The 26,985-nt window shown below is 35.5% G+C and overlaps 1 protein-coding gene across 1 annotated transcript in view; it reads right to left on the reverse strand.

Annotated features, from left to right (window-relative positions):
• LOC124233561 (fibrous sheath-interacting protein 2-like) overlaps window positions 1-26,985 on the reverse strand; it is an 84,264-nt gene that overhangs the window by 17,930 nt on the left and 39,349 nt on the right. Inside the window, exons 16-18 of the mRNA XM_046650705.1 lie at window positions 15,794-24,743; window positions 4,427-13,941; window positions 1,293-1,793 (exon numbers count right to left, since the gene is read on the reverse strand). Of these exons, the coding sequence (XP_046506661.1) occupies window positions 1,293-1,793; window positions 4,427-13,941; window positions 15,794-24,743 (18,966 nt within the window). The remainder of the gene's footprint in view (window positions 1-1,292; window positions 1,794-4,426; window positions 13,942-15,793; window positions 24,744-26,985) is intronic.

A 26,985-nucleotide genomic window follows, 5' to 3' on the forward strand; every position in this document is an offset into this window, starting at 1 on the left:
TTAAAGATAAACCTCACACAACGTTTGAAGAATACAGTTTTCCATTCCTGTACTTTACAAATATTTTTAATCATATCTTACAGAGTTCAAAAAGAAAAAGAGCAGAGATACAACTCTGGTCAAATCAGAAGCTTATCAGGTCAATCATCTTAACCTGTACTCCGATCTATTTGTTGGGAAGTCAAGTGTGATTTCATGGCCATACCTTTTATGAGAATACCTTTATTGCGACGTCTGTTAGAATCCCTCCAAAAAACACAGGCTACTATTATTGTTCATATAATCCATTTTGACTGTTGCTAATGTTATACTATAACATTTCTTTATCTATGAAGCCAGCATTTCTGACTATGAGGCTCAAGAAAACTATTCTGCAGAGTGTATCTGGTCATGAAATCACGTATAGCTTCCCAACAAATAAATGAGAGTATGTGTTAAGATGATTTACCAATTAAACTTCTGAATTGAAGAGAGTTGTATCTCTGTTCTTTTTCTCTGGTTCATCTCAGCTTTTATGTTAACCTGGGAATCATGTCAAATAGATAATAAATAGAATTGTCTCACTAGGAAATCTTAAATCATATGTATTTTCCAAAAACATGTTTTGGCACATATTTTTGGACTGGGCCAATCCAAAGGGTCACTGAAGTCCAGATCATCATTTGAGGGATATGGTACATAGGGAAAAGAACTGTACCCCATGATGACAGTGGAGTTTATGGGCTGATTGCAAGAATGATATTCAAAATATCTCGATTATTAACTTTGGGCAAGTTGACAAGCAACTTTTAAGAAAAAAGTTGGCTATGTAACTTGCCCAAAAGACACAGAGCTATTAAGTGAGAGTCAGGATTCAAATCTGAATTTGTATGGATCTCTTTTTACTTCCTCCTACCTTGGCCCACATTCCAGTCCTGTCATACTTGCATAAAGCTTCTCTACACAAAACGTTCAGTGGAAATTTAGCCAGAATACAAAGGGCTAGAATCTATTAAATAATGGATTTAAATAATTAGCTTGCATTTCTCTGAAATGGTTTCCACTGTCTGTTCTCTTGGGCTTCTAATTAATCTAGGTCTCTTTCCATTATCTGCTTTTCCTCAACTGAATTTCATGGCTTCATTTGTTAATTACTTCTCTCTCTACTGTAAATATTACCAGGCTTAGGATGAGACTGGAACCATTTTAGTATTCTTTTCTGCCTAATTAAGGCACATTCTTGGACAGAATTTCTGAAGATCTCTACTCTTTCCATAGATATCTGGTCATGGGCAGTTGTGCTTCTCACTCACCTTAGGCTGTGCTTTTTTCTCCCAAGAGGAGGATGTTTGAGTCGTGGTTGTTGAGTTAGTGGCCATGTCAAGCTCAGCAACAGCTCTTTTAACTTGTCTCTCCTTAGGTTCTATTATATGATTTGAGGTTGCTTCAATACTTTCAATATTTGCACTGGATGTGAGTTGACAACATTTGCTTAGTGACAAAAATTTTTTCAGGCTGTATGTGCTTTGTGTTGTCTTGGGAGAACCAACCATGCCTTCTGCTGGCTTCATGGCTTCTTTCACTTGATCTTCAAATTGTTCTCCTACGTGTTCTTCTTGTGCTATCTCTCGTAAAACAACTTCATCCTCATCAGACATTGGTTCCTCCTCTCTGCCACTTTCTGAATCTTCTTGATCAATATCATGAGCTACTAACCGAATGATAAGATCTTTTTTGCTCTGAACATCTTTTAAAAGCTCCACCTTGGTGATATCTGGCTTTCTTATATTCTGAAATGAATTTCTGCAGACAGCCTAGAATTGAAAGTACAACGAATATTAAGAACAAGTGCCTCGATCATTTCTCCTGTGGTTCTATCGTAATATACATATTTTAATATAATTTATAGTTTCAATTTAAGTAGTATTATCTTTAAATGAGACTTGTATATTAATGATATTTTAAAAAGAAGAAACAAATGAAAATTATAAGAAATATTTGTTGGTGTCTATCATTTCTTTGACATTCAGAGATCACGTTGAGCTACTGTATCTTACTACAAAGTAGCAGAGGAAGGCCTAACATAGGTTCTTTTTCCTTTTGCTTAAAGTTTATATTTTGTTGCATCATAAGTTACTTTTTGTTGTTTTCTTTTACTTTGAAAGTTTTGTGGCAGAAGTAGATATGATCATCTATTTTTTCTAAAATTCTAGATAGAGAATGATAGATAAACCTAAATGCACATATTTTCAACAAAAAAGCAAGGTATTATCTGCTCTTGACTTGCAAAAAGATGAATAACAAAAACTGTGAAAGTCTTTGACTCTAATTCCTCTCCTTCCATTCCTGATTCTTTGGACCCATTTTCCAAAAGAATATTCAAAACATAAATCTTCATTTTTTATCTCATCTCTCTAGTCAAATCTTACTTTCCATTTTCAATGTCTAAAGACAGATCAAAGAAAAGACAATTATAATTAAATAACAAAATTCCCCCAATTCTGTAGCCTTTAATGATGCCACAAAACCTCCAAATTGATTTAATAATCACACACCTCAACATCCCTTTCGTTTTTCAGATAATAGAACCCTAAAAGAATATCTTCTTAAAAAAAAAAATACAGAGTCAGCCTCCTTAAGAAATTAAAATACAATCTATTTTGATTTTCTGTGTTAGTGGAGGGAACCAGTGCTTTAGAAAATCCAAGATCAATCTATATGGCTTTGGAATTTGTTACTATATATGATTTTAATATATATATGCCTAGTGTGCTGGGAACTTATGGTACTTCAAAACAGAAACTAAAGCTCTGGGGTGGAGCCAACACCTGTCGAGGTTCTCTGATCTAATCTAGTGTTTTGTTTCTTCTCTTGTCCCTGAACTGGAGATAGATAGTATTGGTACAAATCAAATGTCTTAATAGAGTTCTTGCTGTCTGCTGCTTTATTTACTTGTTTTCTATTTTTAGGATGGCTTTTCTTTCCTTTAAGAAAACAAGAGTAATTGTTCTGGTTGAAATAGTCTCTTGCTGCTTTCTGTAGTCTATAAATGGCTTAAGTAAAGAGAACTTGTAACTAAGAGTAAGATTTGTGACAGACAATTCTACAGATAATTAAAAATTGACGTTGAGTAGTGTTATTCCACAGTCTGTTCACACATAGTCTACTCCCAAGGGATTACTTATATATAGAAGGCAGCTCTGCTTACCACTGTACCACTAAGACACACGAGATTACTTATGTATAAATGAAGACTATTCAGTAATATGCTAATGCAATGATGAGAACTCATATGGAAGAGAGAATTTCATAGCTGGAAAAGACTGTCATCTGGCCCCAAAAATTTAGGGCAAAACAGATTAGTGTCTCAGCCTATGATAATCTCAGTATTTGGGTGTGAAAACATACGGCACTAATTAACATATTTACCAGCCCTGAGACTTAGTTCAGTGGGTTGCAGGACAGTGTTGGAAAAAATTCATTTCAAGTTTATGCTCCAGAGAGAATGGTTCTATGAAACTTTGCTCATTTTCCAGGCCACAGATTATATCCCTAAGCACACTAAATCCTCTTATGAGTGAACCCTATCAGTACAAGGGGCTTTGGTAAAAATCAAAATGTGGTCAGTCAGTATAACTCTATTGGCCAGACAATCCCTTTGTCCTCAGTGGTCTAGTTTCCTTTTAACATGGACATCATCTTGGCATTTTAATGGCCCAATTAGTTTAATACATTTGGGGCTCAAGTATGGGGCTGCCGGTCAGACCTAGGTCTCTAGCAAGAGAAAATGGGTTCATAAAAATGGCAGCATTAGGGCAGCTGGGTCTAGAACAAGGATAGAAGAGGAACGAAAGTTGGCCCTTCTTTAGAGTGTAGAAGAAATTGAGGAAGGCTAACATAACTAAAGTGAAATAATACGTATCATCTAAGAATTTGTAGTCTGTTTGTTCATGAATGTTTCTAAAAGTAAAAAGTACCAATGCCATAGAGCCTTAAGTTTGAGAAATTACAACTATTTTAGATAGTTTTTGAAACTGCATATATCCTGATAGTCTATTAACTGGTCCTTTTAAACACCTTAGATATCCACAATGAAGAACTACAGGAACTATATGAGATTATGTATCTTCTGAATCTTGAAGATGATAATTTCAGTCAGCCTGATTTTACTGTGAAGTCTATGTCCCTCTATTCCCACTCTATTAAAAAAAATGCCAGTTTAAATTGATTGTCTTAGGAAAACTAGCCTGAGACCGTTGGAGTGAGCCAGAGAGCGGATATGGTGAGTCCCAGTAAATCATATGACTATATGGATGAACCACTTCAACAATTCTCCTATTGGGCTGGACAATAACAGCAAAAATATGCATTCCCATGTACACATTTGAGAAGGGAATCACAGAACAACCGTTTATCACTATTTTTTTTCTATCGTTTTTGCACTTACCTCTAAGGGTTTTACAGCCAGTCGTCCAGTCCTATCCAATGAGATACGTCTTTCTCTCTTCAACTTTCCTACATCAGATGTGTCTGAGGAGTAACCTCTCCCACTTATTGATACTCTTCTCAGTTCTTCTATGTTATGTCCAGTTTGTCTTAAACACTCCATCTTAAGTTTCTCAAGAGGTTGAGTTTTTACAGAAATTACTGCTAAGTGTTCTGAGATAATGTGTGGATCTATTTTGATTGGTTTATTCCCAACATGTGGAACTATTTTAATTGGAAATTCCTCTCCAAATGAATCTTGAGCTAAGTCTTCTTCCTCTAAGTCAGGGATCATTTTACCAGCATGCTCTTGTGCCTTTTGAACAATTCTATTAATGTCCAGATCTCCAAAGAGATTTGGATTTGAATTCTTTGAGCTAACTGTATCTAATGGAAAATTTGAAACTCCATTAATAATCAAATTAGCCACTTTTTTAGGGAAAACTCTGTTTGTATCTTTTATATCATCATAAAGTTCGTTATGAGTTCCAAACTGTTGCAGTACTTCACTATAAACAGAATCAATAATTTGAGAAACAACTTCTACACTTTCTGGATTTAAAAAGTGTTCCTTAGGATCAGCAGCAACAAGACTGATATTACTTTTGGAAATTTCAGCTGTCACAGACTTTGTCAGTTGAGATGCAATTTTATTTAAGTCAGGCTTTAAGTTTTTTGCATCTTTGCTTGAGGCACTTGGCAACCTTACTATTTTAGCCAAGAACAAGGCCAACGCTTCCTCCAAAAACATGGCATCTAACATAGCACCGTTTTTGCACGGAAACTTTTCCTGGTACTTAAATCCATCAACAATTTTGACCGCTTTTTCCAAAATTTTGACAGCTTCAAGGACTAATTCTGAACTTGATACTTCTTCCTCTACTTGACGTTGAAATTCAGAATTGGAAATTTCCTTCACCATTAAAAAACCTATTATATCAGAGAGGATATTGCTCTTACCCAACAAATCTTTAAATATAGAAGTATAGGAGCCAGAGTGCTTTAAAACACTGGTATAAACAGAATTAACTACTTTTTCAATAGTTTCATTCTCAGCTAAAGGTACAGTAGGCAACTCCTTGGCTGGTGGTACAAGTTTAATCTTACTTTTGGAGATAAATTCTTGAATTGAATTTAATATTTTTGAGGTTATTTTTTGCATTTCTGTTTCAAGAGATTTGTTTCTTTCCTTATCCACTTTTGGAAACATAAATAAAAGCTTTGATAAAAAGTTGACAGCAATTTCTTCTATTATGTTATAAGGCAGTATATGAGTATGTGATGGTTGAGGCTGGGGAGCATCAGCAGTTTTGATAACATCTTTAAGAATATTTTCAACAACACTGTCAACTTCTGCACACTGATAGGGAGTTAGGTCTCCAGAAAAATAGTTCTGCAACTGATTACCAGCTACTTCTCGTAGAACTAAGTCAACTATGGTTTCTGAAAGGATTCTGCATCCACTGGCTACACAATTTTGTATAATCTCTTGTGATCCAAACTGTGACAAGAGATTATTATACATAGACTCAACCACTAATTGAATAATTTCATCATCATTGGGATGTAAGGTTTCCACATACCGTATAATCATATCTTCATCTTTGGAGATCTCTGTTGTAACTGTACTTAATAACTTCATTTGAAGGAAATCCAGTTCTGTGAACAACTTGCCCTCAGATGTTTCTGCTTTGGTGTTTGATACTGTTGAGAAAATTTTAGATAAAAGAGCAGCAATCACATTCCCTAAAAATTCATGAGGCAGCATGATGGTGTATGGTGATGATGTTTGACAGTCTTTGCTGGCTGTTTGAGCCACATTTTGGACCTTTTTAACAACATCCTTAGATTCCAGAGGAAAACAAGCTGAAGCTGGAACATTATCAGAAGATATCAAATTAAGTTGATGTTGAAAAATTTCATTTATCACAGTGTTAGTTAGTCTTCTTGCTAAACTTTCCCCATTACTCTTTATATTCTTACAAATGGCGTCTTGAGATCTATATTCCTTCAAAATATTGCATATAGAGGAGTGAACAACTTTGTTGACTAGTGTTTTATCAGTTGCTGGTATTTTATCTGGAAAAGGTATCTTATCTGAAGAGGAATTTTTAGTCATTTTATATATATGTGGCATTTTATCTGCCGTTATTTTCTGAATGCTAGATGATGCTTCTTCTCTAGTTGATTCTTTATGGCTGGGAGATACTTTAGGAACTGATGACACTTTATCTACAGGTGAAGAAAACTTATTTTCCTTATCTGGCCTGAATACCTTAATTTGAGCATTTGAAAACTCCTTTAATAGTGAATTGAGAAGTTTCATAGCTGTGTCATAGAGTTCAGCTTGATTTTCACCATTGCTTACTTTCTGACATTTATCACATGTTTGTGTTTCTGGTGAGGAAGAAAAGATCAATTTGTTAACTATTTCAGTGATAACATCTTCTAAAAATTTAGCAGGAAAAATTCCAGGTTTACTTTTTGGTAGGTGCTGAAGACTGGCTGTTTTACTAGGTTCATTTTTAATCTCAGCTTTCCTTTTCTCTTTGTCTCTCTCTTTCTCTTTATTTTCACCCCCGTCTCTCTCTTTCTCTCTCTCTCTCTTTCTTTCTTTATCTTTCTCTCTCTTCGTCTCTTTCTCTCTGGCAGGGAGATTTTTGTTAATTGAAAGGGATGAATCCTTTGCTGAAATAGACTGTACAAAATCTTCGCCAACCTCTTGAATTACATCCAATGCTGTTTCACTTGGGGGGCTCTGGAGTTTTGAATAATCTGCTGATTCTTGAGAATAATCTCTTTCTAATATATCATCATAAATATTTTCAATGACATTTTGAACACTTTCATAATCTGAGTATTGTGCCTCATTTATATCTACTTGAACTGGAGAGTCTTTTCCCCCCTCATTGTTTGGCCTTTGGTCAACTGTTCTCAAAGTTTTCTCTGTTGAGCTCCCTGTATTTCTCACTTTGGATGTCAAGGAAGATAGCTGAAAGGACTTGTCTTCTTTTTTGAATGAATTTTCTGATTTGTCAATCTTCATTTCATCGTCTATCTCAAAATATGGTACAAGTATTTCCTTCTCACATTCTCTATCATCAGTAGCTACTGGAAATTGTGTATGTACCTCATTACCTTGCCCCTCCTTATCTTTTGAAGCTGATATGCTTTTATTCTCAATTTCCTTATTTTTAAGTGTTATCCTCAAATCTGGCTCCTGAGTATCTTTACTTTTCACACTAGTAGTTGGAGAAGTAACTTTTGATACAGTCTCATTATGTTTTTGAATTGAAATTCCCATTTTATTTTTATTCTCTTTTTTTTTATTTACCACACCTGCAGGTGACCCTGACAACAAGTTAAACATGTTGTTTGCCATAAATTTAGTTAGAGAGGTAACTATTGGATCTTGGATGTCACCTTTCCTCATTGATGCTTCCTCAGTTTTGAAACTCTTCTTTCTACTCATTGCACCTCTGTCTATTTCCAAAGTGTCCAACACATTTTTCTGGTCTGAGGTTGAAGAAGTGTATTTATATGATTTTTCTGGTAAAGTAAGTTGGTTCCCTTTTAAGCATCTGTTTATCTGTGTAGAGATTTTCTGTGGTAGGTGTTGAACCCTTTGGGTGATGTTATCTGGGTTTAGAAATGAAAAGAAGGTGGAAGACCAGTCTCCTGAAAAAAGTGGTTGAATCTTGAAAGCAGAGATTGCCTTCTGGGCTAAAGCAGCAATCATTTCTATAACAATGTTACTCTTATCATCTTTCTGAATATCATTAGACTCGTAATTTCCTATGAACTGATCATACACAAAATTGGATATTTTATCAACTGTATCTTTACCAACTGGTGGAAAACAGAACACTTCTTCAGCATTTGGTAGAACTTTAATTTCACTTTTTCTAAATTCTCCTATCAGAGAGTTTGCAAATTTTATAGCCAAGCTGACAACCTCTGGCTCTGGCATTTCTTTTTTCTTAGAATCTTCAGTAATACTTGGAAAAGAATAAAATTTGTGAACAAGGTCAACGATTACATCTTCTAAAAATGTAGCTGAATATAGAGAAGGCTGTGCCTTTTCTTTACCAGCTTTAGTAAGTACAGAGACATGGTTATAATCAGATAAGTAACTGGAAGATGATTCTTCACCATGTAAAAATGGCTGCAGATGATGATCCATGATTTCCTTCATAATGAAACCAGCTATTTTACTGAGGAATGAGCCTCCTCTTTTGTCTGCATCTTTCTGTACTTCAGCTTGAAATTCAGATTTTTTCAAAATATTATTACATATAGAGTCAACCAAATTCTCAATCATTTCTAACTGCACACTTTCTGCATTCTCCTCTGACCTGGCAAGACGGATCTCATGTTCAGAAATTTCTTTGATAATTTCATCAGTCAGTTTTGAAGCTTCATCCGCAAACTCATAATCTGGTAAAACCTCTTCCTTTTCTAGTTCACTTTCAGTGTCAGTTGAAGGGAACATATGCACTAGAAGCTTGGAAATCATATCTTCTAAAAGAGAACGAGGCAGCACAGTAACACATGATGGCAAGGAGTAGGTATCCCTCATGATGACACTGAGCACATTTCTGATGATATTATCAGCTTGAAGGGAAGAACAAGAAGAAGATACCAATTCTCCTGAAACCAACAACTGCACCTGATAATCATAAATTTCTTCCAATAGCAAATGATATATTTTCCTTCCAAAACAAATACTGTCACTTTGTATAGCCCTATATACTTGAATCAGAGATTTATATTCATCTAATATTTTTTCATAAATTAGGTTGACTGTTTTTTGAACCATTTCTTTATATCCTTCTGAAAAACACATATCATCATCAGAGTTATCTGCAACTAAAATCTCTGATGTGTTGAACTCCAGAACAATTGACTTTACTAATGTTGTAACAATGCCAGTAATTGTGGCTTTTACTGTATCTGGGTTTTCAGCAGCCAAGACATTATGTGAGAATGCATAAAGGAGTTTACATAAAAGCTCAGAAATTACTTCCTCGAAAAAGACAGCTGAGTTCACAATGAAAGACAACTCTCTTTGTTTAGAATCTATTGCTTTTTGTTTACAAGTTTGATCAACTGCAGCTGAAAGGAGAGTTTTATCTTCAGATAAAAATGACTGAAGATGATGGTTAAATATTTCTTTTATTATACAACTTGCTACTTTTGAAACAGGTATGTTACTTATACCTTTTTTATTTTTTGTAAGAGACTGGTATACATTTGAATGTGAAAGATCAGCATAAATGGAATCAACCATAGACTGGATATCTTTTTCTGAAATCTTGCTTTGTTTTTCATTCCCGTGTTTAATAATACATATTGCATGTTTTGAAATTATTGACATGATTTCATTTATCAGTTTTAAGACAGTCTTACTTAGGTCTGATTGACAAGTATCTGGGTGTTCTGCACTGGAGGCCAATGGACTTATCTGAGATATAAGCTGGGTGATGATTTTTTCTAAATGAGTATGTGATAGCATAGTAGTATATATTGTTGAAGCTTGTCTTTGGAACCTTGATTTAGTAATGTCACACTGAACTCTCTTTATCAAAACATTAGTACTGAGTTTGGAGTGTGACTTAAAAGGAAGCTTTCCTATAAGATTTGGATGAATTTGGAAATCAAAAGTTTCGGCCAGGACGATTTTAGTTATCTTTGCAGCCAGTGTCTTAGTGTCACTTAGAAAATCTTTATCAGGCATTATTTCCATATCATATTCTTGCAAAACTTTGCTGTACACCATGTCAATAATGTTTTTGACTATATCTGTCTCCACTGGAGGCAAACAGAATTGTTCCTCAGCATTCTCTAGAATGCTAACTTGGGCTTTTGAAAATTCCTCTGCTATCAAAGTTATGAGTTTTTCAGCTTTATCAAACAGTTCATCTTCTGAATCTCTTGCTGATTTCATTTGTACAATGCCTAACACCCTGTGGAATATTTTGCTTAAGACCCCAGAGACCACATCTTCCAAAAACGTTGAGGAATAAACAGTGGCAGAAAACCACTGCCTTCTCTCATCATCAAAATATGTGTATGACGAAGAAGGTAATGACTTCCCATCCACAAACGGCTGAAGATGTTGTTGACAGATATGTTTAATGATAAAACCTGCTATTCTATCAATAAGAACATCATCACTGCTTGTGATATTTTGCTCAACTGATTCTTGAGACTCAGAGTTTTGTGAAATATTTTTGAACACTGAATCAACGAGATGCTGGACATCATCTTCTGAATAAACAAACTTGGTTTCTTCTTCATCTTTTGAAAATCGAATTTCATGTTGGGAAATTTTCATCCTAATATCACTGATTATCTTTGAAGCAATTTCATTGAAATTCACTCTTGATCTGTCTTTTGGAGTTTCTTTGTTTGGAACAATGCTAGATGCAGAAGGAAAGATCCTAGATAATAGTACTCTGATCATATCTTCTAAAAATGTGTATGGTAGCAAGGTGTTGTATGGAGATAAACTCTGACTTGGCTTGGTAGATTTACTGATATTACTAAGAACATCCTGAAAAATATTCTCAGCTGTTGAAAGAGAATAGGAAGATGACAAATCCCCAGAAAATAATGGATGAAGAAGGTAATCTGTAATAGCTGCTACAATTAAATTGGTAATATTTTCCACAAAAATATCACTGTCTTCAAGTTCTTTATCAACTTCAGGGTCCAGCCCATGCTGTTTTAAAACGTTTCCATAAACTGAGGTGACGAGTTCATCCACAATATCTGTATCTACAGAGGAGTGAGACTGTTCTTTGTCATCATACAGAATATGAATTTTAGCTTTGTCAAAATGGTTATTTATTGAGTTTACTATTTTTTGGGTCATTTTTTCTAGTTCAATTTCAGTGTTATGCTTTGGACTGAAAATCTTTGATAAAAGTCTGACAACAATTTCCCCTACAAATGTGTGAGGGTAAATACCTAAGAGTGATGGTGTCTGGGGTCTGTGTGACTCTACGACTTCACTGAGAACCTGTTTAACCATATTCGATACTGCATCCGATGGAGTGTTTGGATGAGGTAAACCTTCTCCACACAAAAATGGTTGAAGATGATTTTCAATAATCGCTTGAATAATAAAACTGGCTATTCGGTCAACCATGATTGGACTTCGGCTGATTATGCTTTTCTGTATTGAAACAAGACAGTCAGACATTTGTACAAGATTGCTGTAAACAGAATCCACCATCTTCTGGAGGTTTTTTCCTGTGCAAAGATATTGACTATCATATATAGTGAACCAAATTTTATGTTTTGAAATGGCTGATATAACCTTATTTATTATACAGGTAGACATTTCATTAAAATCTGAACTCCTGAAATATGTGTTTCCCAAAGAAGAAGCCTTACTGGGTAGAGGAATGAGTTGACATAAAAGTCTTCTGATTATATCTTCTAAAAATGAGTGTGATAACATAGTGCTATAGCCTGTTGAAGATCTGTGTTGAGAAGTAAATTGTCTCAGGTTATTTTGAAGTTTCTGCAGTATAATTTCAGCTTTGAGAGGGTAATATGAATTAGGCATGTGCTTTCCCCTGAAGCAAGATGGGAGTTGGTAGTCTAAAATCTCTAACAATATGCCATTAGTTATTTGTTCTGCTATTGAGGTATTGTCATGTGTCAGATTATTACCACAGGTCACTTGCAATTTATATTGCTGTAAAACATCACAATAAACTGAACCAACAATCCTACTAACAGTTTCTTTATGGATTGGTGGAAAACACTGCCTTTCTTCAGCATTCCGTAAAACAGTGACTTGTGCATTATTAAACTCATTCACTACATTGTTGACAAATAATGTATTCATCTCATTGAGCCGGGCCTCAGTGATGTTTTCATTTTTGCCCCAGAGTGAAAGAGAGAGATTAAAAAACAGTTCTGAGATTATTTCCTCCAAAAATGTGGCTGAATAAATACCTGTATTCATATCTCCTGGATATAGCTTATTACAGATGCCTATTGTATCCATATCCTTTGTTCCCTGTCTTTTAAGAAGAGATGGCACAGAAGAGGAATTCACTGAACATTTCTTGCCAAATGGTGCTCGTATTTTGGAGCTAATTACACTGGGATTATTCAGGGATCCTGTCAAACCATTACCATTATAACTCATGAACCTTAAAGAGCCTTTACCTTGTCCCAATTCTGTTAATTCTGGCCCTTTTGCTTTTATGAAACTAGACTGTATTTCTCTTGTTTTATACATTAAATGCTTGTTTGCAAAAGGTGGACTTTGGGGGACTTGTATACCGTGACATAGTTTGTCCATCAATGATTTAACTAAGCTATGGGAAATAACAGTAAGCATAGAGTCCGATGACAACAAATCTTGATCCATTTCTGCCAGGTTTTTTGAAAGGTCTGACATATAATCACCTTGAAATTGTTCACAGTCCATTGCTCCCTTACAATAATCAAATTCTCCACTTTCTACACTTTGAAGTATTTTAAAAAGTTGACATTCTTCTGCTGATGTCCCATCAGAAAGAGGTAAATTATCAGCAAAGACACTGTTTGTGCATTTTTCCAAAAGTGTTCTGATAAGTTTTTCACACACAACATTGAGAAGAAAAAATGATTTTGGGGTGATCTCTAAGTTATTTCCAAGTATTCTACTACTTGGCTGATCACTTGATTTTTTATCAGAATCCATAACCTCACCTGGGTGTTCATCTGGTAAAAATAAATCTAAAACAATATTAAAAACTTTATTGACTACTTCCTTGGATTCACGAGTTTTTAGGCTACCAACCAGACTGTCTAACTTATATGCCAGATAATTTAATTTATTTCTTTGAATGAGACGATCAATTTGGTGAGTAGAGGATTCCCAGTCTCTGGAGGCTTTCTGTCTTTCCACTGTATTCGTTTTGTTGCAAATGGGCACATCACTGCTTCTAAGCATGGAAAGTGATTTATTTCTTCCAGTGTTTTCAAGGTGATGACTTATTCCTATTTCTTTGGATAGTACATGAATCACTCCTATTAAGAGATCCTGAAAGAGATCATCAAAGTCAGCTGTAGCTACTCCTGGGCAGTAAATATACTTTGTTTTTAAAGGAAACATTTGCTGTGCAATGTCAGACTCTATAATGTTACTATTAAAAAGGATTTCAATAATGCTTTCAGAAATATTTAAAGCAAGTTCTCCAACAGAAATTGACCTGTTCTCAAACACTTGAGAATCAATTGAAATAATCTTGTTAAATGCTGCATTTTGGCTTTCACATGCTTTCTCTTTTTCTCTACCATCTCTGGTGCTATCAGAAATGCTAAAAATTAAATGGCAAATGACAGACTCAGTGAGACATTCACAAAATTGATAAAGTGATGAATCCTTGTATATGCTTCTTAGAGGCTGTTTTGAGTCACATTTTTTTCTTGGCAAAGTAGAAATAACAGATACCTTCTCCTCACTGGAAACTTAAAAAAGAAAACATTACTATTGTTAGCATACATTAAGGGAAATATGAAAAATTAATTATATCGGTAATTATTTACATATGAATTTCACCTTTGGACCACCTCACTAAAGAAAAAGAAAAACTTAGCTAAGAGAGAAATTGGGTTTTCTTCAGATATTTATTTTCTACCTTGTGGAATCTTAATTTTAGCCATAAAGTTGAGAAAATAACGCTGAATAATTCAAATCTCTAAGTCAAGTGCTGGTATCTGTCTCACTTAGATGGTTAGGGGCTCTAAAAAGCTGGAAATTCTGGGGCGGAAAATGATTTCCAAGTTTATTCTTATATGATAACATGTCTGCAGTATTCTCAAGACCTCATATAATTATTAAAAATCTATTTTTGGTCAAAACATTTAATGTTGTGCTATGCATTACTTTTAGGAGGCTAAGGAGTTGTGTTGCAATGACAGCTTGACTGAAATAGAAGTGTGCAACTCCAGAAAGGTTAGGGATGGATTGCAATGTCAGTAGTACTTCAACCCCTACGTTACAGTTTGCCATAAGGATGGAGGGCCAGACCAGCTAGGCATAGGACTGTACTCTTTCTTCATTCAATAGAGTATTTATTGCAAATCATATGCCTACTAGGGATGGCCAATTCTCAGAGTGGCAGCCAGAGCAACACACTCTTTTTTCTCAGAACTTGATCATCTATTATACTTCTGCCTGCGGAATTGGGCAAGACTCTGTGGAGATGGGAGGCTTTATGCTAAGCTTTGACTCCTAGAGTGGATTTGGCCATGTTGAGATGAAGGGAGGGAGGAAAGAGTATTCCAAGTGGAAGAAGGGAGTGTGAGTGAAATCCCTGGAAGGCCCTGGACACGTCTGAGAATAGAGAATAGATTTGATAAAACAAAAAAAACAAAAAAACAAGCCAAATACCAATAGGACAGAATCATGGATCTTCTCTTGTTTGTTTTGTTTCTCTTTATGAATTCTCTAAGTTCAATTAAGAAATGCTTGGAGAAAGTCTATTTATGAGCTTTCAATTGCAGGCACACCTTGAAAGAATACCAATTTTAAGGAAGGGAAATGACTTCCTAGCACAGATGGGTAGGACAGGTAGTATGTATTCTCCTATTTGAATGATGGGCAAGTGATGTATCTGAACTGATAACGTAGCAACTACTTATTGGTAACTGGAATTACTGATCCAGTTCAGTGCTATTATAGTATTATTAGATTGAATTTTAGGATATTGCCAATAATCAAGAGGTTTGGACATACAAAAATGGCTATTACATATGGTTCAACCTAACATACACAGATAAACATTCTTAGAAAGGGAGTAAAACTATCTTTGTAAAGATATGTTTACAGTATTATACCAAAAAGGAATTTAAGAACACTGGAATGCAAACAAAACAAGATGTTTAATACCACTGTTCTTATAAACTGTGACTAATAATGACACAGACATCAACTGTACACCCTGAAAAGATGGATCACTAAGGTTCAGTCAATAACTGTACATTTGGTATGATTATAAAGAAATCACGTGTAAGATCTTTAAAAACTCTTTGGACCTCATACCTCATGCTCAGCCAAAATCCCTTGCTTTAAAGTAGTCCTATTTTCTCCCATCTGCAGATAATGAAAACTGAACAGTAGACCCTTTCAGATTCAAACGGTGTGAATGTATAACTTTTGTTTTAGTATCCTGATTCATTAAGTAATTAACTATCCCACCTCCAAGGCTATTTTTAGAAAAATAGTAACTGCAACTTCTGGGACAAGAGATCTTTTAAATATACCTGACTTCTTTTTCTAAATTATGTCAAGTTCTAAAAGAGGTTATCTCTTGCTTACCTCTAGTTTCTAAATTCTTGAAATATGTGATCACAGATGTGGTAACATGTCTTGCTACCAAATGAATTTCATTTGGACCCAGTTCATGATCAGCAAAAGCAATGACTTCAACTTCCTTCAGGGTCCTTATCTCTGGGCACATCTTATTTTCCCATCTTTCCAATAAAGAGAAATCTTCCCTGCTGGCTTCAGGTTTTTTGTTTTCTTCTTCAGGTATAGAGCTGATTCTTTTATCCCACATTCTAAGCAAAGTTTTCTCCTCATTCTTTTGTCCTCCAGAAATTACAGACAAAGGGTTTTTCTTTGACATGAAAAACGGTTTCATGGTTTCCCTGCTTTCATTATTGTGTGGTTGACTTGGAAAGCCATAGCTTGACAGCACAGTATTGACGATGCTTTCTGCAGCTAAACATATTCTGAGTGGAGAAACAGTTGTCTGAATTTGGTTTGGCGGAACAACTGGTTTTAGGGTGTCATAATGAAACACTCTTGGATTTTCACCTTTTCCCAGTTCTATGAATGACATGACTTGCTTTAATGCTGCCTCTGTGGATTCATTCGCTTTCTTAAACAGTTTTTGTAAGACACTGCCTTCAGGGAGAGAGCTATTTCCTTTCATGGTTTGATCAAAATGGCCAAAGTTAGACTCCTTTCTGCTGAAGTCTTGTACTTTGTTGCTAGAGCATGATGACGTATTTTCTGAATCAGGCTTTTCCATTGGCTCTGAACTTTTAACTGTATCTTCTACACAGGCTCTGGCATATGAGGGTACATTTGATGAAGCCCTATACTTTTTTTTCATATCTTCTGAATAAAACACCAAACTGGGTACACTGATTTGTGGAGGATTATTCCCCAAACTAGCTTCCTTTAACTTTGATGTGGGCATTTTCATACCAGTTGCTAATTCAACGTGATTAACAATGTAGGTATTTTCCACTCCTTGGAACAAACTTTTCTTTGGAAGGTTTTTGATCAGAGACTCATTGAAATGAGTACACTGGTCCATCAGTGTGCCAATGATCTCACTTGCTACAATGTTCTCTTTCAATATGCCAATTGGACATGGTTCCACTTGGCTTATTTCTTTGTCTAGCTTGTTCTTAATTATACCAAGCATGTCACTGATGATACTAACAGCATATGTAAGTAATTCTGAATGGAATGAATGAACCTGTAGAAGGGTATTCTGTACATTTTCCTTGGAAATAGTACTTGACTTGGATTCATCAGAAAACTTGTTCAGTGGTTGTAATTTTGGCAACATTTGTTTACTTAATTGTCTCTGTTGGACAGAAAAAAGGTTTTCTATAGGTGTTTTCACTATTTCAGAAAACTCATATTTAGAGATATGTTTAAACTGCAAGTCTACAAATGACTCTAACATGTTTAAAACTCTTTCAACAATTTTTTGAACAACTTGGTTGCTAGAGCCCAAAGAAATTTGGTCTTTTTTCTTCATACTATAGATTGGCACACTGCCATGGATGTCCTCGGTTGGGAAATCATATTTATTTTTAGTAGTAATGTGTTCCTTCCTACTTGCTAGAGTTTCTTGACTGTCTGGGGTGGGTATCTGGGACAAAAAGCACAGCTGCAATTTTTCAAATAGCATTTCAACAATTTCCCTTCCAAACATATTAATTTGTGCTTTGGTGTCTTCAGCTCTAGCAGAAGCCCCTTTAAAATGATTATGGAGCCTGCTTTCACAATCCTCAAGATATGCCAAATTTAAAAGTGAAAGAGAATATTCTAATTCCTTTGCTTTTATTGAAATTTCAGTCAAAACATTTTCAGCTATGTTCAATAGCTTACATTTTTCATTTTCCATGTCACTTGATTCTGCCTGCCATTTGTCAAACATTTTCTTAAAAATACCTTCTTTAGGAAAAATCTGTTCTAGCTGTGAAGAAACATTTTCCAAGTAAAAACATGCTTGTGGTTTGGCAATCGACCCTTCACCTATATTTCCCTGTGAAAGCTTGAGATCATCCAGATGTGAACATTTGATCGGATAAACCATATTGTGGTTATTTGTAGCATATAATTCTTGTAAAACTCTATTAACTATTTTATTTGCTGCCATGATTTGATCAGATGGTAGAGCTGTAACATTTACCATTGCTCTAGTTTGCTTCACCGTTTCAAATTCTTTCACAACTGTTTCCAGGATATTACTTATTATATCCTTGGCATATATTTTTAGTTCTGAAGTGGGCAATTTCATTTCTAGTAGGTTTTTGGCATCTCCTTTTGATAGGATGTGTGACAGCCCAGTGGCAGACTTGGATCGACTGTCTTTTGGAGTCTTCTCGCCAGGACCTAACTTGGTCTTGCTTTTGGCCTTAGCACCACTAGGTCCTAGTTGCAGTTTTGTTCTAAATTTAGGCAAAGGAGTAACTTTTGATCTTGCTTTTAAACTTGTTTTAAAACCTGGCTGAGGGCCACCCTTAGGGCTCACTTTAGAACTGTGTGGACTTAGAGGTTGTAACTCATCAGAACAACTTTCAGGGGATAAAGTCTCTTCTAGATGAAGTGAGGCAAAATCTGTGATCTTACTGAGAACGATTTGGACTAAATCCTTTCCCACTTGCAATGGTGAATATTGCAAAAAAGTGTTGTCCAGTAGAGAGACATTTTGACTGCCTGCATAAGAATAAACCTGTGGTATTATATATCTAGTGGGATTACTTCCTTTTCCTGCTTGTTTAGCTTCTCTGACACATGATGGTTTCTTGGGTAAGGTATCACTGTTGTCAGATGCTTCTACTTTTTTATTACTTTCATATAATGATGTCACAACTACAGAGTACATTTTATCCAAAACACTTTCAACTATATCATTTGCTGTACTGTTAATATGTGATTGCGTCATATTTGATGTTTTACTTTTAGAATTAGCTATAAAGTGAGGGATTTCATTAAAAGAAGGCAAACGGCCTATGATTTCCATTATTCTTTGATACACTTCATTTAAAACTTGTTCCACTGCACTGACTAATGCAGTTTTTCCTTTTTGTTTTGATTTTCCATTTCTCATAAATATTTCTTCCAAAACAATTCTCTGGCTTTCCTTTTCTAATGCCATTTGGTTTTGTTCTAATGGGTACTTTGGAAACAGAGAGAGTTTGGTGTTTTTTTCTTGCTCTCTTTGTCCCAGCAATATTTCATTTGACACATTTAGTTGTGAAAATAAGTTAGGATTGTCTTTTGAGTAAAAACTAATTTCCTTGACAGATCTTTTGTTGTGTAAAATCTTTAAGATACTGTTGACAATTTCACTCACAGTGATGTTTTCTTGGAATGAAATATTGTTTGGATATGGATAAGTCTTTTGGATTTCTAGGTCTAAGTCATTTTTAATAAGCTTCAAAATGGCTCTGGCGATGATGTCAGCATATTCCTTAAGACTAGCTTGTGATAGATGAATTGTGGATCCAAGTTTTTCTCTGTAACTGGCAAAAGTGGAATCTGCAAGCTCTTGGCTGAGAATAGTTTCAGTTGATATTTTCAGGACATCCACATTTGATTCCACTTGGCTTGACTCATGAAAGATGCTGTCATCTTGTTTACAATTTTCCAGTTCCGAGCTAACAAATGACTTTTCTTTAGGCTGGAAAACAAGAGTAATTAATGAATCTATTCTTTCTGTGGCAAAAGATTCTAACCGATTGAAAATAGTTTCAGTAATGAAGTTAGCATTTTCCTCACATGTGTCAGGAGCAAATTTCTTGGTGTCTTGTCTCTCTACTACAGTTATCTGACTATCGTCAGCACAGACTAATTTCAGATTTCTTGAAGATGGGAAACACCCTGTTTTTCCTTCACTTTTTGACCCTGTAAGAGGAGGCTGTTGACAGTCTGCTTTTGGAAACATATCGCAAAATGTGAGGGGCAATCTTGCAGCAGTAGAATTCTTTGGATTTATGCCAAGCATGATGGCAGAACTGAGATTATGAAGAACAATATCCACTATATCATTGGATATCAAAATGACATCTGACTTAGGAACTGAAAGTTTTGGAATAATCTTATTTGCACCCTCAATGAACATTTCAGAATTTGCTTGGAAATGTTTACCAGTTAGGCTACCTTTCAGAGCGTGTGTGGCAAGTGAGAGATTATTCTGATACAACGTTTTTTCATAAATATCACATAAGATACCTTCAATAGTATCTTGCATTTTAAACTGAAGTACTTTTCGATATTCGGTCTTATTAAACAGCTTTTCAATAATACCTTCTTGCTGATCTGAATCAACTTCTTTGTGAGAATTGTTTTTGTCATATTTGCCTTTAGATGATACAATATCTAACACTGTGTTCACAATCTGACTTGCAATACTTTCAGAAACCACAATGTTATGAGTTACAAAAGGACTTTCCCTTTCTTTATCCAACTCATGTTTGATTCCTTGTAAAATTTTTCTGGCAACTTCTGTTGCATATATATTTAATTTATTCAAAGGGAGTTGACACAATGAGTTGGTCTTTTCCGAAGTAATATGATCCATTGAGCAACATAAAAATTGATCATCAGAATATGAATCTTTGGCTGATAATGCTTTGCTTAATGCACTCTCATCCTGCTGAATAGATAAAGCCACTGGAACTGTGAAGTTGATTTGGGGACAAAAGAGAGATTTTACTTTGGAAGTAGCGAAAGTTTCTAAATTTGTTAAGATTGCCTGCACAATATCTTCAACTACATTTACTTTGGCCTGTTTGTCAACATTGAATGTGGACTGAAGAGTACATGGTTTCTTGTCCAGCACAGTAACAGAGGGCCTTCCTCCATAGGTGTGTTCATGAAAAGAAATATTTGCTGAAAAAGTGACGGTTTTATACCTATTTTTACTTGCATTTCTCTCTGTCATAGCAGCTGAATAAAGTTTATGAAATACAGTTCTAACAACATCATCTGCCACTATGGTTACATCTGCTTCAGATACCAAAGGACCCATCATTTTATCTATAAATTGAACAGATGTTTGAGCAATTGGCTCATCAACATTGTGAGAGATGCCACTTAAATGAGAGTGGGAGAGAGAAAGCACATTTAATTGATTGACCAAAGCATTTTGAAAAATTTCATTCAAAATATTTCTTATAATAGGAACGATTGGAGATTTCTGTGTTTCTTTGAGTTTCACTTCAATTTTGTTTAAGGTTCTTTCTAGAAACCATTGTTTCAGAGAATCTGATTTAGCTTCTCTTAGCGATGTTCTCTCTCCAATGAATTCTCTCTCTGTATGTGCAGCATCTTCTAGAAATGAATCTGATTCAGCTCCTCCAGGGAGAAGATTTCCATACGTTGGCCTGTATCGATAAGTTTCAACGTCTCTCTCTTCAGATTCAGTTTCATTAAACATATCTGAGGATACTGCATCTAAAATTAAATTGACTATATTCTTAAGCATTTGTTTCTCAGGTGATGGGGTTTTTACACTCGTCCTCAAATCTAATGAGTTCATATTTAATTCTGTTTGAATAGCTTTCAAAATAGTACTTGATACCTTCTTTGCATTCATGTATAAAGCAGATTTCAATAGTTCTTCGTGTGTGTCTGTGAAAACACTGAGACTTTCACATTCCAAATCCATCGTATTGCTTTTTTTATTTCCATCATTAATAGAACCCAGAGTTTCTAAATTTCCATTGGCAAACCCTTCCAGTTTAGCAAAAACCATATTAAGAATATCTGCAGCCACAGCCTTCAGTTTATTTGGATGTGTTTCTTTTAAGCTTCCTGTTTTGGAAGACACAGGAGCAACAGTTTTTGCCTTGCTTTTAGTCACCTCTTTATTACCCCCCTGAATCATCCTGGAAACTATGCTGGAGATGATGTCAGTGCATTTGGTCATTTCCTCAATAATTGAAGCAAATGATAGGCTGTCAATATCAAGAGACTCTGAGACAGCTTTAAATCCAGAACTTGCAAAACTGGTATCCATGTCAACATCACATAATTTTGCGAGTATATATTCCAAAATTGTTTTGGAAGTGAGCTGAATATTAGACTGCAATTCAGTAGCCGTTTGCTGATTCTCATTCATCTTCTCTCTGTTGAGCTTACTGCAAGATGGCTGACAGTGAGGATGGGCTCCTATGAGCTTGCATAACATTTCAGACACTGTTTCCCCAATACTATCTAATACTTGCAATCTGGCATTCTCTTTGAGATCTTTTTCATTAAAGACACTGTGGAGAGCACACGGAGTAGCTAAATATTTGGCAAAAGATTTTTTATCCTGCCTACTTGGCAAAATGTTTTGTTTACCAACATTGTCAGTTCCATATGAAATTGTGGACCTTGACTTATCAGAAGAGAGTGAAATATTGCTTTGATCTGAATATTCACTTGATAAAATTTCACAAATACAAGTTAGTAATGGAGACGCCATAATGTCATCATTGAGATTTGGGACAAAAGAGTCTGAGTTATCAGTGTCAGCAAAAACTCCTTTACCTTTAAGGGATTTGGTATGGTCTATTTCCCCAAGATTGAGGTTTTTCTTATTGAGTTCCAGTTCATTCTGAATAGCATGCAAAACAATGTTTACCACTTTAGTTGTGTAAGTGCTAAGTTGAGATTGTAATGAAGATTGCTCTGCAGGTGAAGGTTTGAAGCACATTGGCAATTTTGAACAAATGAGTAACTTCAGCCTTTCAAAAATTGTGTTAATGATCTTATCAGTAATGTCATCTATAGGTTGAGGTTCGCTTTCTTCAGATTTTAACAGGGAAGGCTTTTGAGGATCTACATTGACTGAAGATAAGCATTTCATTTTATTTTCACTGTCAAACCATAGTTTTAATGGCTTTTTATTTGGTGCTTCTTTGACCATGTGGGGAGTGTCAGAACTATCTAGAGAAGTTTGATGAACTGATGGTGAAACGGAACTTCTGGTGATTTGGGGAATGCAGCTTGATGCCTTATGAAGTATATTTAACACAGCATCTGTTATTTCTTGAGCCACTGTAGTAATTTCTGACACAGAGAACATCTGGTCCATCCATTCTTGATGTGACAGTCCTTGAGGTTTTTCTGAAACAAGAACTGAAGCTTCCTTGCCAGTTTTACTGTCTAAGTGACCAGGGGGAACAGAAGATATGTCCTTGAGCATTTCTGTTAAAATACTTTTAACTACATTTTCTGAAGCCTTTTGTATTTGATGCTTTTGATCTTGGCTGAAAATCAAAATGTCTCTATTCAAACAGGGTTTTTCCTTTAAAATTTCTTTATTAGTAAAAGATAGTAGCTTAGTCTCTAATCCCCCATGACAAAATGCAACTTTGCTTCTTCCAGAAGCAGGCTTTGTAGGTGGTCTGCTATTTCTTTTGTATTCAAAACAAGTGTTTCCTTTTGTAAACCAATGCTCAGGAACCTGCTCTTGTGATTTTGCTTTTTCCTCTTTGAAAGATGAATCAAGTACATTTTCCACAATTTTGTCTATTTCTTCACTATCATCTTCAGAATAAAGGACCATGCCAGGAACATTGACAGGTGGAAATGGTCTTCCCGACCTAGGACCATTAGATAATCTAGTACCAGTGAGTCTGTACTTTTCTTCAATGTCAGAAGGATTTCTCAGTCTAGAGTGTTTACATTTTTGAACATCAGCTTTTACTGGCTTCTGATGTAGCTGAGTGAAGATTTCATCGAGTAGCTGAAGGAGTACTACTGTTTCTTCAGATGCAATAAGTCTCTCATTTTTAAGTTCACTTTGTACATATCCTAGTATAGTGCTGATCGCTTCCTCTATTTGGCCAACCAAAGAAGACTTGGAAAAAATATTTGATATTAAATTTTGTATTTCTTCCTTAACAATTAAATTAGCTGTATCAGGTTCAGAACTACACTTCTTTTTGTCGGCTTTTGGATCTATCATATGTTGCTGATGGGAAAGTTTAGTTGCATCTTCAAGATGGGGAAGTTCACTTTGCTTACAAGAAGCAAGAGTCACCAGCTTCTCCAAAATGCCATACACCATATCCTCTGCAATATCACACATGGGATCCAAAGGCAGTGAAGTCTCTAAAGGTTTTCCATTTGATGGAGTGAGATCTTTTCCAGTGGATGTTAAGTTTGGTTTGATGTCGACTGACAAATCCTCTTGCGAAAACATCTCAACACATTTTTTCTCAACAGCAGACTGTAGCTTCTCAAGCATATTTTCCACAATCTCTGAAGCTACTGAACAGATATCAACATTGGAGAGCAAGTCTCCTTTTTCAGGCTGACTTTGGTCAACAAAAACTTCAGCAGTAACAGAAGAAATAGAGGGAATGGCTTGTGTTAAATCAGACATTATTTCTTGAAAAATGCTTTCTAAAATCAATTCAGTTTCCCCTTTTAAGTGACACTTAAAGTTAACAAAAACATTCTTTAAATTCTTCACTTCATTCATCGCTTTTGCTTTTTGACTAGATAACAGTGGACTCTCTAAGCCAACTGTTTCAGTGGTAGCATCCTTAGATTTTTTTGTGCCTGTTTCAAATGATGCTAAAAGGTGACTGTCAGATTTACAGCTTCTGAGCTTAGGGTATCCATATGTCAAGCTGGTTTTATTATATTTGAGTTTAGATGTTATACTCTGTTCTTCCATGTGATATGTTTTTCCCACAACTGTTCTTTCCACATGGGCAGGGGGTGGTTTCAAAGGTGTCGTTGGTCGTCTTACTGATATGTCAACTGCAAATGCACAGGGCTCTCCCTGAAATGTTTTAGTTGTTGCAGATGTGTAGCTTCCATATGTAAGCTCTTCACTGCATGTGCTACAGAAACTCGAACTATCTGAAGAAAGGACAGAGTCATCAGACACTGGGTGTGCATTATTTCGCAACCTTTCTTCATACTTTGTTATGGCTGGGTATAATATACTAGTCACTGTAGCCACAACCCAAGTCATTATATTCTGAATTATGCTATTCAGTTCTTCAGAAGTTACCTGGAAAAGAGGCAAGCAGGAATGAAAAGAAAATCATGTAACAGCTTACTCTATACTGGGACAGAGGGTAACATTAAATTTTTTATATTAAACAGTACATAGCTGTATATCATCTTGGTTATAAAGAGAACATAGTAAAGAATCTATTTAGAATTTCAGATTAATGTCGTTTGTTTATTCTTTACTACAGTAAACTATTTTTTTATGTTTCCATTTCATTCACATTCCCTGAGAAGCTTTTTTTTTGACCCTCCAACATTTATTACTGGGATAAATGACTTTTGGGTAAAAAAAGGAAAAAAAAAATCACCAAATTGCTGTCTAAGCACATAACATGCAAGTATGCTGTCAGGAAGAAACATAGTGTATATGACCCTATGTTTTATTTTAAATATGCCACACTATTTCTAAGAAAGTATTTCTCAAAACAGAAGCAGTCAAAACATTTGGGTGCCTTCAGGGGCATCTGTCTAGCTAAGACATGAGGATGGAAAATAAGCCACCTCTCCTCCTCATTTCTTGCTGCAGGGGTGAGCCTGCTATCTGTATATATGGAAATGACTATAGCTCATTGTTAAGAATTATTGGATAGGCAACAAAAAAAGTTAATGCTTTACGAAGACTGAATGGCTCTGTATCCAAAGAAAGGGTATCAGTGCAAATTGTCTTAGATAGGAAGGCTGAGAAAAGATGGTGCTGTGAAGGAACAAATTAGTTCAGATAGAAAATAAGGGACAAACTTGAACTGGGCGTCAAAGAGTCAGGAGGGCTGAGCAAGGGTAGGAAAGTTGAGGAATTCCTCATTGTGAGCTGGAAATAAAAACCTAGGGACCAGATTTGGGTGACCATTTCCTTAGTGGTCAATGGTGCTGTCGTAGATTAAATTGGACCAAGAGTAGAAAACAGAGTGCATCTATAGAATTCTATACATCTCTACTTACTTACTGAAAATATATTTGGAGCTTGCAAAGATCTTTTTGCCTATAATAAACTAGTAGTCTGTTTTTAAGCTGTTATTACTCAAGACATAAAGGCTATAAACACAAGCGACTGACAGCAAAGCCTGAAAGGCTAGATATAGGCACCAGGGTAAACAACAGGATTCCTGTAATGGGGCTGTTTGCACCCACAATATTGCTTTAAGTTAGATGAAATTATTCATGCTTCAGGCCAACATTCAAAGAAAAGTTAACACCTATGTTGTATTCTGTGAATGGAATATTCTCTCCTGACTCATTTGAGAGTATTTGGGGGCACCCCGGGGAAAGCCATTTTATTCTGCTCTAATCCCCAATCTCCTAATATATTTTTTCACTTATCATACAGACAATGGCTAGTAGTTTGAAAAACATTTTTTGGATGACAGTGTATGTGGTATAATAGTTGCCTTATTAATCACATCTTTAATCAAATATTTTATGAATAAAACCACAATTTTAACAGGGAAAGTAATTGTTCTAATCTACTACAACACATATAAACTAAGACATTCAATATACATTATTTTCTTATTACCAGAGATAATAAAGAACAGACCTACATTATTACTCAGGCGAGGTATGAGAACGAATTTCCAACCTTGATGTATGAGAGCTATTCCTAAAGTTTTCTATGTAGTGAATGTGGTAAATAGAATCTAGTTTTTAGTTGCTTTCCCTTATAATATTAAACAGAAATACTCCCTTGAATCAAAGCTTTTGTATTTGCTACATGGTCTATGAATTGAGCAGGAATACATGTGAAAAAGTATGTCAGAATATATGTTGTTCTGCACCCCTTTCCCTTTCCTGACTGGCCTGACTAGATTCAGAGTTGGCCCTTATAAATATACCCTCTTGTCTGTCTGTTCTAATTCCCAGCTTGTACCTTTTTATATAACTTCTTAGGTGTCCAGGTCCCTTCCCACAAAAATGGCTAGAGACAGACCCAAGCATCTCACTCCACTGGCCAAGTCTGCAAAGCCATGTTGCTTAATGGTTTCCCATGGCAGAATGGGTTTGTGGTATTTGATGCTGTTCTTATGGTTGCTAGTTCCCTTAATGCCTCCCCCTGTTCTATCCCCATGAGACCCCTTCCTAAAGGGTCAACACTATCTTTTGATGAGAACTTTAGACCAATGAAAAAACTAAGAAGTAACTGAAAGTACATTTTAAAGAAGAAAGAAAGGACGAACAGGGAGACTGACATATCAATAGATGATTACTCATTATTTGATTCAGATTATTTTCTGTTATGACACATC

This window comes from Equus quagga, unplaced genomic scaffold (genome assembly GCF_021613505.1).
Source record: "Equus quagga isolate Etosha38 unplaced genomic scaffold, UCLA_HA_Equagga_1.0 205_RagTag, whole genome shotgun sequence".
In the NCBI taxonomy this organism is placed as follows: Eukaryota; Metazoa; Chordata; class Mammalia; order Perissodactyla; family Equidae; genus Equus; species Equus quagga.